Here is a 17,856-nt window from a genome sequence, read left to right as displayed (position 1 = left end):
TATTTTATTTTTTAGTTGTTTAATTCATTAAATTCTCATCAAAACTCTGTATTTGTATTGTGGACATAATACATCATGAAATACAGTACAATACAATGATGATTGATACCTGCTGTAGTGCATCATATTTGATACATTTGCAACATGATTTCTTTCTATAAAATAATATGCAAAATATTAAGCATAAGTTGCTTAAATCCAGTAAATGTTTATTTTTAAATATTGGTTACAATGTAACTTTTATTCTTGCAGGAACTGTTTCAGCAAATGATTGATCATGTTGATGATTTAGAGGCTTTTGTAAATCATGTGTCAAATATGATACAGCAGGCCTTATAGGGTTAAAAACCAGTAACTGTAATGGGACACAGCAGCTTTGTAGATGTGCTTCATCTCTTACAGCCCTAGATGGCAGTAAAGTAAATCATGTAGAAAAGCTTCAAGTAATTAACCCATTTTCAACACATTTGTATTAAACGCCTCATTGCTTAAGAAAGCTTCATTTCAGCATCACTAACTAACTGTTCTTCACATTTCAGGTCCGTCTCTAGTAGGTGTGGTGAGAAAAGACTGGGCATCTCAAACTAGTATCGCCCTCTCTTGGCAGGAAACCGAACAACCACATGCTGCTATCATGGATTATGAGATCAAATATTATGAAAAGGTAACTCACCACCTTTCTTACTCTAAGACTTAAAACCTCAGTTAAACAATAAACCGTATGTTAAATTAAAATTTGTGTTTTCTTTCTGTTTAGGAACAGGAACAGTTAAGTTACTCCTCTACACGCACTAAGTCTCCAAGTGTGATAGTCACAGGACTAAAGCCCTCCACGGTTTACGTGTTCAACGTGCGTGCCCGCACCCTCGCTGGCTACAGCAGTTACAGTCCAAAGTTTGAGTTTGCTACAGGAGATGAGAGTAAGCTTTTCTCTTAACAATTCCCTCATTTCAACAGCCCTTAACCTAAAATGCTGTAGTTATGTCCAATTTCCTGAGATTGTGTTCATATCACGTCTGCTGTGTGAGCAGAGTTTTAAACAAATGTTCAGTGGGAACATTTTCTGATCAGCTTTTCTTTCTGTTTAATGTGAATGACCTATGCGCTGCCATTTCAGTTGTCATATAATTCAGCTGCTGTTAAGGTTATTTCAGTGCACAGTATGTAAAACACCCATGTTTTCTCCACCCACCTGTCTCGTGGCATTTATTGTATTTCTCTATAGAAGTCTGAGAGTCATTAAGATGAGCCTGATGGATCGGAGCTTGTGACCCTCACATGAATGCCAGTGTACAACTGTTACACAGGCCCGGTCACCAACCAATCACCACAAACAACAAAACACATTATATTGTGTGAGTGACTGATTGTTTTGTGCTTCTCTCTTTCACACACTCTTTCACGGTCAGACTCTGAGGAAGCAGCTGATCAGGGCCAGGTGTTGGTGATTGTTACAGCCACAGTGGGGGGCTTCTCTCTTCTCATCATTCTCACCCTCTTCCTTCTCATCACTGGCAGGTAATGAGGGAGCAAATAATGAGAGGGCAGGTAAATACACTTCAGGATAAGACACATACTGTCTTTCTAGATTTTCCTTTTTGCTGTCTATCTATCTATCTGTCTGTCTGTTTGTCTGTCTATCTGTATCTATCTGTTTGTCTATCTATCTGTCTATCTATCTATCTGTCTGTCTGTCTGCCTATCTATCTATCTGTCTATCTGTCTGTATGTCTGTCTGTCTTGTTCTGTCTGTCTGTCCTATCTATCTATCTATCTATCTCTGTCTGTCTGTCAATATGTATGTCTGTTTGACTAGATATCTATATGTCTATGTCTTTGTCTTTTCTTATCATTATCTCATTTACCCTTAATTTAGCTCCTTGCTTATCCAGCCATCTCCTAATAGGCCAGTTGGCCATGGTGCACCTTCCTATTTTCCGATTGGCTGAGCCATGTCGCTGCCTAATTAGTCGGAATGCTGCAGCTTCCCAGCAGTGGCTGTGTCTGCTGCCATGAAATTGCTTGCTGTGAGACTGACAGCAAGCTTAAACATGCCACATAGTCCTGTGTTTCGCAGTATCAGCATGTGCAGTGCACTGTGTGAAACCTCAGTCAGCAGCCCCTGTGCCATCGCATCCGCACACATCCGCAGGGGTTGATGAGACTGTGTTCGGCTGCTTTTGCAGATTGGCAGGGAGGTTGTTGTAGGCAACTCTGAAATAAATCAAGAGATCTTGATGAAGGACAGAATCAGTGTCCACATTGTCAGAAAAAAAAAAACTTTTACCATCTGAAGTTTCTGAGGAGACTTTCAGCCACAGATCTGGGTATTCTTTATTATTACTATTTTCCAAATTGTAGATCTTTAATAGTAAAGTCATCAATAATATGAAATTGACAAAAATGTTTAACAAATCAAAACTGTATTATATTTTAGCTTCTTCAAAGTAGCCACCCTTTGCCTAAATGACGGCTAGCTGTCAGCATTCTCTCAACCAAGGTGGAATGGTGGAATTCCTGTAATGGAATTAAGGTGGAATGACCCGTAATGCTTTTTAAGCAGTAATGCAAGAAAGTAATTTCCATATATGCTGGGCACTTGTTGGCTGCTTTTCCTTTCGTTTTCTGATTTAACGCATTTATTTTAAAAAATTGTTTTTTTAATTTTAGGTTGCAAATAAATGCTTATGTATGCACAATTTATATTTGTCCACAAAACGAATTCTGATCATTTAAGCATAAACCTTTAGATGAAAAGGTTTTTAGGATCATGAGATACATAAATTCAGTCAAGGGTGTCCAAACATTTAACTGGTAGTGCTGATAAATTATATTTCTCTTTGATTCCACAGGTGTCAGTGGTACATCAAATCTAAGATAAAGTCAGAAGACAAAAAAAGAACACATTATCAAAACGGACATGGTAATGGGAACCAATTACACACTCACACACTTACATTCACTTATTGCATAATTTATTGTGTCAATGCCAATTCTTTTAACATTGATAATGATGAAGTATCTGCAGCAGTACACTTATCCTTACTGCTCAGACACAACATTAACTGGTTACATTAATAAAGTTGACTGAAAATTTCAACCCTTGACATCTTTTGTTCCAGTGCCATTCCCAGGAATAAAAACTTACATTGACCCGGATACTTACGAGGACCCCTCACAGGCCGTTCATGAGTTTGCCAAGGAAATCGATCCTTCTCGTATTCGAATCGAAAGGGTCATTGGAGCAGGTCAGAGCTCTTCTAACAGCTTACTCCAGTCAGTGTTTCAGTATTCGAAATCCTCTCAAGCCTGTCAGATATAAAGTTTGAAAGTTTCACGAGTTAGTAGTTAGAAGATAAAGTTTCATATATATATATATATATATATATATATATATATATATATATATATATATATATATATATATATATACAATGCTTAAGATTTCTTCATTTATCTCTCTGTCACCTTTAGTCTCAAGCTCTTTAATCTCAAGTTTTGGTTTCTCTTATGTGTCTAATTAAAATATATTTCAGATCATTTCCACAGTTAAGCTCTTAACTGCCTCACTGAAAAATTGCTTTGTAATTCATAGAAGACAAAATGATCAGTGGCATAAGTAGGACATAATTCAGAAATAATTGTCACATGGAGAACCCTTGTGATTTTTTTTAGATAGCTTGACTGCCACCTAGTGTTTAATATATGCAAGTGCAAACAGTGATCCTAAAGACAATGACAGTAAACATGGACTTGAATGTGTTCTGAAGGTGAGTTTGGGGAGGTTTGCAGTGGGCGTCTCCGTATACAAGGAAAAAAAGAAATTCCTGTGGCCATAAAGACTCTGAAGGGAGGATACACAGAGCGTCAGAGACGGGACTTCCTGCGAGAGGCGAGCATCATGGGACAGTTTGATAACCCTAACATCATCAGGCTGGAGGGGGTGGTCACTAAAAGTAAGAAACTTTTTGCCTTGATTGTCATTCTGAATATGCAAACAGCTGTTTGAAATAATGTTACACTCTCCAGTAATGAGTATTATGTGACTACAGAAAGCCCACACACATTACTGGGTCTGAATAGCATGGCAGGCAATACATAAATAAATGCATCAATGAAACAGAGAAGGAAATTGTGAAATATTGATATTTACCTTGGAGGATACAAGTATGAAATTGATTCCCAAGTAACTTGGATCACCCTCATCAAAAAGCTGTTTTCTCTCTGCACGAAACAAACATGTTTCTCTGATAGGTTTGATGCACCCACAGCTTCGGTCTGACACGAGAACAATCTCTGATTTCATGCTACACAACAGACTGAATCCAGTCTCCATTATAACCCCAGCAAAGAACTCTCTCTGTGCCTGTTTCTACTTTTGTCTAATTTCTTTCATATAACCCACCATCCACTCATTACATTAGGGATTAACTAATCATTCAGGCTGTTTGGAGTAGTTAGGGGGAGAAAAAAATATATGAAGGCAGCAGAGAGAATTTATTTTTTAATGAAGCAGCATTACCCTGCTGAAAAGAACAGCTTAAACAGGCCTAATCTGTTTTGTTGATTTTAGCTGGTTTAAATTAGTTTAAGCTGGTTTAGGTTGGTCTCACTGACTAACCAGCTAAAAAGTACCTAAATCCCCTCTAAAACCAGCCTTTAGGGTCAACTGGCCTTTTTCTTAATATTCTTTCTTAATTATGAAACACATTAAAAGACACTACGTGTAATCTGTCAGTCTCTGTCCCATTTCTCTCTTGTTTTTCTCCCGGTATCATTTTTCATCACTAAAATGTGCACTGTTTTTCTCTTTGTAGGTCGGCCTGTGATGATAGTGGTGGAATACATGGAGAACGGCTCTTTGGACTCTTTTCTGAGGGTACAAAAACCCCATTCAACATTAATGTGATCCTCCATACCTGATATTCCTGATATACAAATTCTAAGAGCACCTATCTAAAGAGCTATCTTATTTTGTAATTCATAACTCACACAAAAAAAATCACTTTTATGGTAAATGTTGCTGATGTGTCTGGTTTACAACTGGACATTCATATTGGTCATTGTGTTAAATGGAAAAACCTTTCAGCCTCTTTTCTTTCCTTTTGCTCTTCATCTTGCCTCTCCTCTTCTCTCTTCTTTTGTAGAAGCATGATGGGCACTTCACTGTGATCCAGCTGGTTGGTATGCTGCGTGGTATTGCCTCAGGTATGATGTACCTGTCCGACATCGGCTATGTCCATCGGGACCTAGCAGCCCGGAATATTTTGGTGGATGACAACCTGGTGTGTAAGGTGTCGGACTTCGGTTTGTCCAGGGTGCTGGAGGACGACCCAGAGGCAGCTTACACCACCACCGTAAGCCATATACACAATGCAATTTTGGTTCATTTAAATTCAGGGCTGTTCAGAGTTAACAACAATCTGTGCATTTTAGGTAGTCTAATCCACAGTCTCTTGAGTGTAGCATTTCTCTGCTTATTGTGGGTTATTGAATCAGGCTGAGTGTAACCAAGCAGTATAACATGAGATTGAGGGGTTTATCTGAGGAGTGGTTGTGTAATTAGATTTATAATAAGATGCTCACTGTATCTGAAGGTATACTCTTAATCTTAACTTTTTTATTCAGGGGTCTTATGAAACTCATGAAAAGATCAAACTAAAGGTCTTTATCACACTTCTGTGTTAGCAGAGCGGAAGCTTCGCTTAGTAGCATAAAACAACTTCCGCTGCAGTCTGTGTCAATGGCAGTGCCCACAGCGCAAAATTATTATGGCCAATTTTATGTACAATTCATCTCTAATAATTAATCTAAACAGCAGCGATGGGCGATACCACTTATTTTCTTTTCGATCTGATACCAACAATTTCAAATCCAATATTATCCATAATATAAAATGATAAAATGGGTAATTAAAAATATTAGTTTGTCATAATTCGTCATTTAAAAAAAAAAAAAAATTTATATATATTTTACATTTTTGAGCTTAAACAGAAAATTATTAGACTTCTGTTTTGTTTACCCTTACAAAAATTAACCATGGTTTCACTACAGTAACTATAATTTAACCATGATATTTAGTTAAACCATAGTTACCACACAATTAACCATGGGTACTACTACAATATTACTATAGTATAACCATGGTTTCAGTCCAAAACAAGCCATGGTTACTACAATATTACTTTAGTAAAACCATGGTTAACAATTTTTTTTTAATTACTTATTAACAGCAATTACACACAATTATAAGAAATAAGAAATGTCACTTTTAGATATGTTGTTATTTTAGTGTGAATTTACACCAGAAGCAGTGGTGTAGTAGTGTCTGAAGAGGTGGGTATACTGTGATTTTATGAAAGACCACCCATAAAAAATAAATAAAAAAAAACACATGCACCCGATCTCTAAAATTAATTTACATTTATATACTGTACATATGTAAAAAGTGTAAGAAATTTATTTTTTCAAAAAAAAAAAAAAAAAAAAAGACTGTTGGAATTATAGTCCCACATAAACGTACAAAATGTATATCAGGGTAAGTTTCTAGCAGAATCAGCTGATCAGTGGACGAGCGAGATAAAGGTGAGCCGGAGGCGCCAGTTCGAGAGAGAGAGCGAGAGAGACGCATGCGGCATTGCATGTGTGTCTGTGTTTGTTTATGTTTGCTTTATGTTGAGTTTCTTATTAAACTTTATGTTTACTACTCAGCTGGTTCCCGCCTCCTCCTTGCCCATCCTTATACTGTTACAGTGGTGTCAAAACCCGGGAGGGAGGAGGGATGTGCTGTCGCAGAGTCCTCACCACTGCCATCCGCCAGGGGAGCAGCCACGGCCATCTGCCTGGGGACAGAGGGATCGCTGCCGGCTGCCGATAGCCAGAGGAACCACTGCCGTCTGCCGAAGAAGGGCAGGAGCGGTTCCATCTGCCAGGGGCCAGAGGACTCGCTGCTGTCCGCTGGGGGAGGAGCGAGCTGGCGTCCACCAGAGGGCGGAGGAGCAGTTGAGGACTGGGTGACAGCACGTCCGGGAGCCAGCGAGCAAGTTCTTCTCTCTCTCTCCTCTCTCTCTGTGTCTCCGCTTGCCCTTTTCCTCTCCCCACACCTCCCCTTGTCTCTCCCCCAGGTTCACACAAGGCGGGGTGGACCACCAGCTGACAGAATGGCCAGAAGGGCAGCGTTTCCCCTCCAGAGATGGGGAGGGAGTTGGTCAGACCGGTGGCACCCCGGCCTGAATCGGGCGGGGGAGGAGTGTGATGAGGAGGAGGGTGTGGCCGGGCCGTGATGATGCACGGCCAATGCTAAATCAGATGATCAGTGGGAGAGTGAGATAAAGGGGAGCCAGAGGCGCCAGTTCGAGATAGAGATGCACGTGGCCGCGTTGCATGTGTGTCTGTGTTTGTTTATGTTTGTTTTATGTTGAGTTTCTTAATAAACTTTGTGTTTACTGTTCAGCCGGTTCCCACCTCCTCCTTGCCCATCCTTATACTGTTACAAGTACACTACTAAGAACAATGATATGTTAACTTGATGTTAAATATATATTTAAATTAATAGGTGTCATTAATGTTCCTTTTATTAGGCTACTATGAAAATTGTTAATACATTATAATTGCTCTAACTAATAAACTAGTTCATAATACGCAATAAACTTTTATGCAGTTGTAGCTAATATGAGTATAGTAATGTTCACGTTAACACATTATCTTGTATTACAATATAGCCTACATAAGAATGAATGGTTATTTGTTTAATTTGTGTACTGTTATGTGCTTTTCTATGTATAGTGAAATTGATTTCCTACTTAGAAATATACATTTAAATTATTTGATATCACAAGAAAAAGGCACCAGTGACAGCAGTAAAAGGCAAAAAAAAAAAGAGCATCAAAAATTAGCAGGGGTGCAATAACATGCAGTATTTTTACAAAGTTTAATTGCATAAGTTAAATTTAAATGTATATACATATATTTACGTTTAGCAGGGAAATACATTTACAGTGCAAATTATGGTTACTCCTTGTGCATTAGATGCTGGAAATGTCCTGCCCCTTACTGAAACAGTAAATATGATTGGTTAGCAAATATCCAATCATGTTTGAAATGAACGTTCTGATTGGTGGATCAGCTTAGTCAGACTGTCTGTCTTGCCAGTGCCATCAGTTGCGCTCCCGCTGCTCCATGCGTGTTTAGAGAGAATCTCTGTACACTTTAAATGTATGTATATATATATATATATATATATATATGACTCCTCAGATGTGCTCTGTCACCAACTCAAGGTCCATCCGCGGCCATGTCAGCCCAATCTAAGAATTCACTCCATTATTGGCAAACCCATTGGCAGAGGTGTGATCCGTCATTCCGTGTGGGTCCCATTACACTTCAAGTCGGGTGTCTGTACCATGAAGCAATCACCCTCCTGGTTTTGGAGAACTCCACCACTGACATGTTTTGGGACGGCCATGGCTCGAACTGCATTCAACCATCATTTCCTGGTCTACCAGCGACATCCTGAAGTTGGGCTCCCAGTGCTTTCCTTCCTGTTTCCCCAATCTTCCCATTCCAAGACCCTCAATCATCACCAAGAAATCTCCTCCTCTCTGTCTCAACTCCACCTCCATCGAGAGTCCAATAAGCTCCACCTCTGTGGAAATACCATCCTGTTACTCCCACTTCCAGGACATCATCTGCCCACTCCATGCCTCTCAACTTCCTCCTCATCAACCTTGGGACTGTGCGATGACCTTCTCCCCGGTGAGCCAGTGCCCCGTGGCAAAATATATCCTCTCTCCATCCCTGAACAGAAGGCCATGGAGGAGTACATTGAGGAGGCTCTCAACCAGGGCTACATCCGAACTTCCACATCCCCTGCTGCTTTGAGCTTTTACTTTGTGGCGAAGAAGGATGGAGGTCTCCGGCCTTGTATTGATTACTGCTCCCTCAACAAGATAACGGTAAAGTTCCGATATCCACTTCCCCTCATCCCGGCTGCCTTGAAACTGTTGATAGGAGCTACCATCTTCACCAAGCAGGACCTGCGCAGCACGTATAACCTCATTCGAATCCGGAGGGGAGATGAATGGAAGACACCCTTTGTAACACCAACCGGCCACTACGAGTACCGGGTGATGCCGTATGGCCTGGTCAACGCCCCCTCCATGTTCCAGGGCTTCAAGAATGAGGTGTTCCATGAGTACCTCCATCGATTCGTCCTCATCTACATCAACAACATTCTGGTGTACTCCTGGAACAAGACCGATTATCGTCAACACGTCGCGTTAGTGCTGGAAAAGCTGAGGGAATACCACCTGTACCTCAAGGCTGAGAAGTGTTCTTTTCATCAGTCATCCCTCCAGTTCCTAGGTTACAACATTAGCCCTGAGGGTATCCAGATGGACGAGGGGAAGGTAGAGGCTGTGCGATCCTGGCCCATTCCTACTACCAGCAAGGAACTCCAGCGCTTCTTGGGTTTCGCCAAATTCTATCGCCACTTCATCAGGAATTACAGCTCTCTCACAGCTCCCTTAACCTCCCTTCTTCAACCCAAACCCAAGTCTCTGACCTGGAACTCCGAGGCTTCCTACGCCTTCCAACATCTGGAGGCCTTCACCACTGCTCAACTTCTCATCCACCCCAATCCTAGCAGGCCTTTTGTGGTGGAAGTGGATGCCTCCACTAATGCTATAGGAGCCGTCCTTTCTCAGCAGCAGGGGAAACCATCTAAGCTCCATCCATGTGCCTTCTTCTCTAGAAAACTCTCCTCGGTGGAACAAAATTATGACATCGGAAACCGGGATCTCTTGGCTGTCAAATTGGCCCTGGAAGAGTGGCAGCATTGGCTAGAGGGGGCCCAACACCCCTTCCTGGTACTAACTGACCACAAGAACCTCGAGTACCTTCAGGAAGCTCGTCATCTAAATCCTCACCAGGCAAGATGGGCCCTCTTCTTCACACGTTTTAGTTTCACCATCTCCTATCGTCCATGGGACAAGAACATCAAGGCCAACCCCCTTTCCCGTCTTTACGCTCCTGAAGAAAGCCCCAAGAAGTTGGACACCATCCTTCCTCCTCACGTAATTGTTAGCCCTATCCAGTGGTCCCTGGACAATAGAATCGCTGAAGCCACCGCCACTGAACCTGCTCCGCCGGGCTGTCCTGCCAACAAGACCTTTGTACCCTCCTCTCAACGTTTATCACTCATTGACTCCGTCCACTCCTCCTTGGGCACTGGCCACCCTGGGACCAATAGGACCCTCTCGCATATTCAGGACCAGTTCTGGTGGCCGTGCATGGACAAAGATGTCAGAAGGTTCATCCAGGGATGCCCGGAATGTGCCATGTCTCGAACCCTGCGACAACTACCGGCTGGCAAGCTCCTTCCGCTACCCATCCCACGCCAACCCTAGTCACACCTTGGGGTCGACTTTATCACTGACCTGCCATCCTCTGAGTGATTCACCTGTGTTTTGGTGGTTGTTGACTGCTTCTCCAAAGCCTGCAAGTTGATACCCCTCAAAGTTCTTCCCACCGCCCTAGAAACCACTGAAGCCCTCTTTAACCATGTGTTCAGAAACTATGGGAATCCCGAAGATATCTTCTCAGACAGAGGTCCCCAGTTCATCTCCAGAGTCTGGAGGGCTTTCTTTTCCATCATGGGAGTGACCATCAACCTCTCTTCTGTTTACTATCCTCAGAGCAACGGGCAGACGGAGAGGAAGATTCAGGAGATCAGCCATTTCCTCCGAACCTTCTGTCATCGCCGCCAGAACTGTTGGAGTCATTCCCTGCAGAGGGCTGTGTGCCGCCAGAAGATCCTTGCTGATGCCCGGAGATCATCTACTGTCATTTACCAGCCCGGGCAGAAAGTTTGGCTCTCCACGAAGGACATCCGGCTGCACCTGCTATGCAAAAAGCGAAGTCCCTGAAACATTGGTCCTTTCACTATCACTAAACAAATTAACCCTGTCACCTACCAACTCCAGCTTCCCCCCGAATACCGTATTCACCCTACTTTCCACAACTCCCTCCTGAAACCTCACTATCCTTCTCTCTCTCCTCACTCCTCAGAACCTGATCCAGTTGACGACCGCCCCAGCCACAAATCCTGGAAGACAGACCCGTCTACACAGTTCATGACATCGTGGACTCCCGCCGCCGCAGGGGTCGCCTCTAGTACCTCGTAGACTAGGAAGGCTATGGTCCTGAGGAAAGATCATGGGTACCCCGAGATGACATCCTGGACCCGTCCCTACTCTCCAACTTCCACAACACTCTCCCAGACCATCCAGCTCCTCATGGATGGGGTCAGCCATGGCGTCGGGAAGCTCGTCCCTCAGGAGCGGTCCGTGGGGGGGGGGTAATGTCACAGATCCACCTGACGTTCCCGCCACAAACACTCAACCTTCCCGCTCCCCCGAACACTGATCACCCTCACCTGCCTCCAATCACCGTGTCAATCAGCTCCTCTATATAACACTCCACTCTCCCTTCATTCTTCGTCTGGTATCATCACAGTATGCAGACTCACTTACCTTCTACTTACCTGACTCTTCAGACACCATTCCAGCGTGCTCCCTCGACGATTCCTCTCCAGCATTATTCCGAAGTTTATTCCAAGTCTCCTCTCCTGCATCTCCTTCCCTTAGTGTGATTCTCCAGCCCAAGTAATACTTCAACCTGCAAATGCAATAACCACCATCAAGTACTGTTGTCTGTTCCTGAATCGATCTGCTCATTCTTCACTCACCTGCTAATTGCTGTCTGTGTTTGTGTTTGTTCCAATAAATACCTGCATTTGGGTTCATCACCATCTTCGAGTCTGGGTTACTGTCACACTCGTGAACTGGGAAAACTTTGCGCTGATAATCGCCTCGCTTAGATACTATTAAACATTAAAGTGTTAGATAGCACATGGTGAAGTGCTGTGTTAATCCAAAGAAACAATTAAATGTATGATGTTTACTGCCAAGTGCATCCAAGTTGGCTTAATTTATTTCAAAATATTACGATCGTCCATAGAGAGATCGATGGGCGGATGTTTAGTTACGCTACTATTCGGAGCTGGACTGAATAGCTACTATATGGACTGTGATAAAGGACTATGGCCAACAAATTCTGTAATAAATATATTTAATAAAAAATTTAATAATTTAGTAAATTAATAAATTGTACACATTTAAAATATTTAAAACACATAAAGTGTAAAACCTTGCCCCAATAGTTAAAAGGCTTTATTAGCTGTTTAGTTACAAGTTCCTATATGACAACTTAACCCATATACAGCAGTATCCCACAAAAAGTCATCCTGTGTTCAATTAACTATTATTTCCCCCCTGAGCAATAATGGTAGACATGTTCAATAACTTTTTTTGTTGTCAAGACCTAAAAGTATGTGCCTATAAAGAAATTGACATTCAAAAATAAATCTACCATGAGAAATAGTCACTTGAGTAAAAAGTGTGACAACTAGCCTCTTTCCCCTATATTACATTTCTGAGAAAAGCTCAATCACTTTTCACTGTTACATAACAAGCAATCAGCATATCTTTTTGAAGTGATTGGTTACTTATTATTATGATTAAAAGAAGTTTATTTTGTTTTGTTTTTTCTCCAGGGTGGTAAGATTCCTATCCGCTGGACAGCTCCAGAGGCAATTGCATATAGGAAGTTCTCCTCAGCCAGTGATGGTTGGAGCTACGGCATTGTCATGTGGGAGGTGATGTCATATGGGGAGCGGCCCTACTGGGAGATGTCTAATCAAGATGTGAGTAACTTTGTCTATTCTAATTCTACAAGTTCGGGACAATGAAGCCCTATAAGGCAGGATTTGTGTTATCAATGTGTGTTTTCCAAATTAGACTTTGCTCTAGTGCCCAAGAGAGATTTGGAGAGCTTTACTTCCAGGTATTATTGTTCACTTTATGACATATGGAATTGAAACAAGATTCTCTAGATTAAGTTATATTACTTACTACAATAATTCTCCAAAGTGTTGCACTTAGGTCAGAGACAACAAAATCATAGCAAGATGTCTCCACTGCCAGATGGTTCTGTCAGTATAACATGCACCCCTTGTTTTGCCCTTAGTTTATTAATTATGTTCTTACCAACTGATCAGTACACCCAAACATTGGGTTTATGTGTAACTGTTTTGCTGAAAAGAGTAACAGATTCAGTAATTTGTTGAAATATTTCATATGCTACAACCATTGATGGCATCCCTAAAATTCCATGTGCAAACATTAATAAAATGGTTTTGTAGAATCTATATGCCAATAGCGTTCTGTGTGTCCTCCCACAGGTAATCCTGTCAATAGAGGAGGGCTATAGGCTGCCAGCACCCATGGGCTGCCCCGTGGCTCTGCACCAGCTCATGCTACTCTGCTGGCAGAAGGAACGCAGTCGGCGACCACATTTTAATGACGTGGTCAGCTTTCTAGACAAGCTGATACGCAATCCCAGCAGCCTGCTCACACTGGTAGAGGATGTAAATAGGTACTGTAGAATGATCACAATCACATTTTAGTTGCTTACTCCTGGAATCAAACTGAATGTCATTACTGACAGCTAAGTTTAAATAGCAAAACCATCATCAATTTAACAAACTTTCAAAATGAAAATGTTGGTATTTACTTGCTGGTTTGAAACCTGGTTCATTATGAGGCAGATAACAACAATGAACTGTTGTCACTTGTCTTCTGGAAAACATTATTAACTCTTTTGCATGTAAGATCAAACCGGTGTGATTAAACTAGGCTGGGCTCAGAGGCGTACAATCAAGCCGGTGCGATCTACATTCGTGCTGCGATGTGGCGCTGTTTTCTTACATCAAACAAAGAATGTATAAACTAGTTAGTCCACTTGAGTCTTCTCCCATTCCGTCCGTCAGTCATTCTCACCACTTCCGGTGCAACAAAGTGGACGGGCTAGGTTTTTAGAACCTTCTATGCTTGACGAACTCATAATCCCATGCTGCATTGCAATGTAAACAATGTGGTTGCACACATAGCCGGCAATCGCATTCACAATCACATCTTATCTATCATAATCAATCATTATAAAAGTACAAAATCCCATTATATGTTTGATAATATATAATCTGTCCTCAAGTGCATCTGCTCTGAAGAGAAGGTGACATTATTTTTAATTACAGCACACATTAAAGAACTCACGCTGGGGGATTAGTCAGTACAGGAAAAATTCACGTGTGAAGGGGTTTAAGGTGCTAAGAGATTTGAGCTGTTCTGGAACTTCCACCAGACTATCCGTAAAATTAGCCATGACCCCGCTTTCCAAAATGCCGCACTCCAAAGATGCACACACACACTAGAGACCATTTTATTGGAGCAGATGGAGGGGGGAGCGTCCTCTGAACCTTTCGCCGTCTGACCCTGAGCGTTTCACAGGAGCAGGACACCGTACCGGCACTTATGCGAACATAAAGTATATTGGCTACCCTGTAAATGCACACAATAATTGACAGGCAGAAAGTCTTCTGATTGGTTAAACAAACGATCTGATCATGGCCATCTTTTCTCCATTACAGGGACAGTTGTGATATTCTACATGTTTTATGCATGTCATTTAATAAAAAGATCTCTTACAGAACCTTTAAATGGAATGTAAACCTCAGAGCTTGCTTGTGTGCCAAACTGTTGTATCTTGTTATTTCATGTACAGTATGTGCTGCATGTTTAAACAGCTTCCCAGAATCCCCTGAGGATATGCCAGATTACCCTCTCTTCATATCCATTGGTGATTGGCTGGATTCCATTCAAATGAGCCAATACAAGAACAACTTCATAGCAGCAGGGTACACCACTCTGGATTCCATCTCCACTATGAGTATTGAGTGAGTGGAGTTAAGAATACTTTTTGTTTCTTCAAAACAACTGATCTTCTAGGTCAGCGTTGGGTCGCGACCCAGAAATGGGTCACAGGAAATGCAATTTACCATATAATCATGTATAGTAAGGATAGAAAAATAAATAGGCTTATCAAAAATTTTTTTCATATCTTTAGTTTGTTGATGTCAAAGGCTGTGCATCAAAACAAACTCTATGGTATTTTGGCACAAATTCATTTCTCACTTGGTAGAAGATAAACCCTAACACAGACAGGTTGTGTGACCTGATCTCATCATCGAAAACCTATAACAAAACTATGCAAGGTAAAAGAAAATATGTCCCAGAATACATTACATACAAGTTAACTTGTGTTAAGTTTCTTAACATGCTTGATCGGCCCTGTGTACTAACGATCTACAGCTAAATTCAGAATCCGTCATGGCGGATAAAATTAATCACAGTTGAAGGTTTTAATCACAGGTTAAATGTTTAATCTCTGATTTGTTTAACCATATTTAAAATTAAGTGGTGCAACACAACTCAAATTAAAATAAAACTTGAATCAACAAACCCTTGATTAGCTCTAAACTCTGCTTAATTTAATCCTTATTGGTGCAACCCACCAAAAGTATTGTTTATTGTAGTTCTATAGGCACTGCATACCCGCAAGGTGGAACAGAGGTTTTAGAGCAAAGTGAGACCAGCAGTTGAAACTGGCCATGCTAAAAATCAAAACAAAATGTTGCAACCACAATACAGCATGTGTGTGGAAAAAGCCTGAGTCAAAACATACCATATGATAAACTCACAAGTTAAGAGCAATTCCCAGCAACACTGGTATTTACTCCAGCATTCAACCTGTTTAACCCTTTAAAGCCTGAGCCCAAAATTCCGAAAATTCCATTCTGTGCCAGAATATGATATTCATATTCATATCAATATTCATATTACATTCATATTCATATAACATCACACACCTGAACTCTATATAGCATATTGAAGAGAAGAAATAGGGCTATCAAATGATATAAATATATGTATGATTATTTAAGGCTAATCATCCTTTATCAATAAGAATTCACACAGCAATTTTTACAAAAATCTTCTCCGGCCACCATACTTCATCAGACAACTGCATTTTCAACCATTTTAATTACAAGCTAGAGGGAAACTTAGAGTGTAGGAAATATACATAATTTTATGAGCAATGTAGAATAGCAGACAGATTAGAAATATAATCTGTTGTTTAAAAGTTATGACCAGTCTAGTGATTAGTGGGAAAATGGAATAAAACAAACATTTAGAATGTTAAGATACATTTCACATGACCACTCCTCAAATACTCCTTTTGAGCACCTGTAATGATAAATTGAAATTGAAGGACACATACACTGAAATATACATTTTATGTGTTCAATAAAACACACACTTTATTTAATTTGAACATTAGAATTACACATGAATTACACAGCAAAACATACAAAATCAAACTTTCGAACTATCTACAGTAAATACATTTTTAATAAAGAGTGCAGGAACAGAATATATATATAAATTCATAAATACTCAACAACTGCAATACCTGTGGAGAGAAGAAAGGGAGAAAAGAGGGGAGGGGGAGGACAACAACACCAGTAAACACAGCCCAACCTAGGTTGGTCACGCTGGTCACACTCAGCTGGGTGCCAAGACTGAAAATAGTTCCTATCGCGAACCAAGCAAAGTCTTTTGCCATTACATTCCAGAGCGCAACAAGCTACTTTAGTTTTATATTCAGTCCTGCTTTTCTGATAGCATAGCCAACATCTCTTAGAGGACTCTTCAAATTTAGGGACATGGGCTGTGTGGAGTGATGACGAAGGAGGGACTACAGGCTTTAGTGTATGCAAAGGGAAACTTGCAGGAATATCGATACCTCCTAGCTGACGAGACAGGTTTTCTCTGATATCTATCTGGGTTAAGTTCACCGGTCTATGCTCATCCCCTGGTGCCACATGAATGTGTTGCCATTCCTTAAATAATATGAAACTATTGACGACGGCAATGTCTATGAAGTGGAACAAAAGAGTCTTCCACCACTTCTGAGTTTTTTGTAGGACGTCATAAGATTTTATAATTTGGTCTGACCTGTCAATACCGCCCATGTTTTTGTTATAATCGCTGATGACAGTGGGCTGGAGGGCTACTTCTTTTGTCCAGTCGCCATCATTTTTTACAAACCTAGTAATTCTGTTGAGCCATTCGCATTGTGGAAATTGGAGAGGCATGTAACTGCACGTGTGTCCTTCCACTGAATTACAAGTATATTCCCCTCAATCCTACACCACCTCATATCCCCACGAGCTGTCTTGCGTTCCCATCTTTTGATGTCTTTAAATTCTGCAGGAAACAGTTTAAGATTCACCCTGCATGTCCCATTAGTTCCCATCTCTAACAACTTAACCATAAGCACTGGGGACGTGTAAAAGTTGTCAAACCAAACATTGTGGCCCTGGTCTTTGAATGGCTGCAGTAACGATTCAACTACTTTGGTGGCCAAGTCAGTGACACACCCATTATGACTACCTGTGTAAACATTAAAGTCGAGAGTATACCCTGAGTCTGATGTTGCAATTACCCATAATTTAAAACCCCACGAGTAGGCTTGCCCTTCATGTATTGTTTAAATTCTGACTGACATTTAGACTTGACCATACATTCATCTATTGCAAGATTTTGGTTAGGCTGAAAGAGCTGCTGGCGTTTTTTTTTAGGTGGTCCATAAGAGGCTCACCGATGATGGTCACGTAAATTTTTCCAGGAAAAAACTAGCTAGCGTTACTCCTACAAATAAATGCTTCGTAACTAAAAGGTTTTGTCTTTCAATAGACAATATTGACAACACATGTTAAATAACTTGTCTTACCTCGAAAGATCGCCTCAGTTTTTAATTTGAAGCAGTAAATCCAGCACTGGAGGTAATCTCCCGGTGTATCCTCTCTGGCTCCGCTCAGGCAGATGGAGGATGGAG

The 17,856-nt window shown here is 41.1% G+C and overlaps 1 protein-coding gene across 2 annotated transcripts in view; it reads left to right on the top strand.

The window, feature by feature from the left end:
• Positions 1-17,856, top strand: part of LOC127444014 (ephrin type-A receptor 6-like) — a 220,984-nt gene that overhangs the window by 198,124 nt on the left and 5,004 nt on the right. For both annotated transcript variants that reach the window (XM_051703148.1, XM_051703147.1), the window contains exons 6-16: positions 540-664; positions 758-920; positions 1,410-1,518; positions 2,853-2,923; positions 3,123-3,248; positions 3,771-3,956; positions 4,818-4,879; positions 5,148-5,357; positions 12,614-12,763; positions 13,301-13,494; positions 14,702-14,851. In XM_051703148.1, coding sequence (XP_051559108.1) covers positions 540-664; positions 758-920; positions 1,410-1,518; positions 2,853-2,923; positions 3,123-3,248; positions 3,771-3,956; positions 4,818-4,879; positions 5,148-5,357; positions 12,614-12,763; positions 13,301-13,494; positions 14,702-14,851 — 1,546 coding nt within the window. The remainder of the gene's footprint in view (positions 1-539; positions 665-757; positions 921-1,409; positions 1,519-2,852; positions 2,924-3,122; positions 3,249-3,770; positions 3,957-4,817; positions 4,880-5,147; positions 5,358-12,613; positions 12,764-13,300; positions 13,495-14,701; positions 14,852-17,856) is intronic.

The sequence above is a fragment of the Myxocyprinus asiaticus genome, chromosome 7 (assembly GCF_019703515.2).
Source record: "Myxocyprinus asiaticus isolate MX2 ecotype Aquarium Trade chromosome 7, UBuf_Myxa_2, whole genome shotgun sequence".
Lineage (NCBI taxonomy): Eukaryota > Metazoa > Chordata > Actinopteri > Cypriniformes > Catostomidae > Myxocyprinus > Myxocyprinus asiaticus.
The sequence above is the reverse complement of the archived record's forward strand: the minus strand, read 5'-3'. Positions and strand labels throughout refer to the sequence as shown.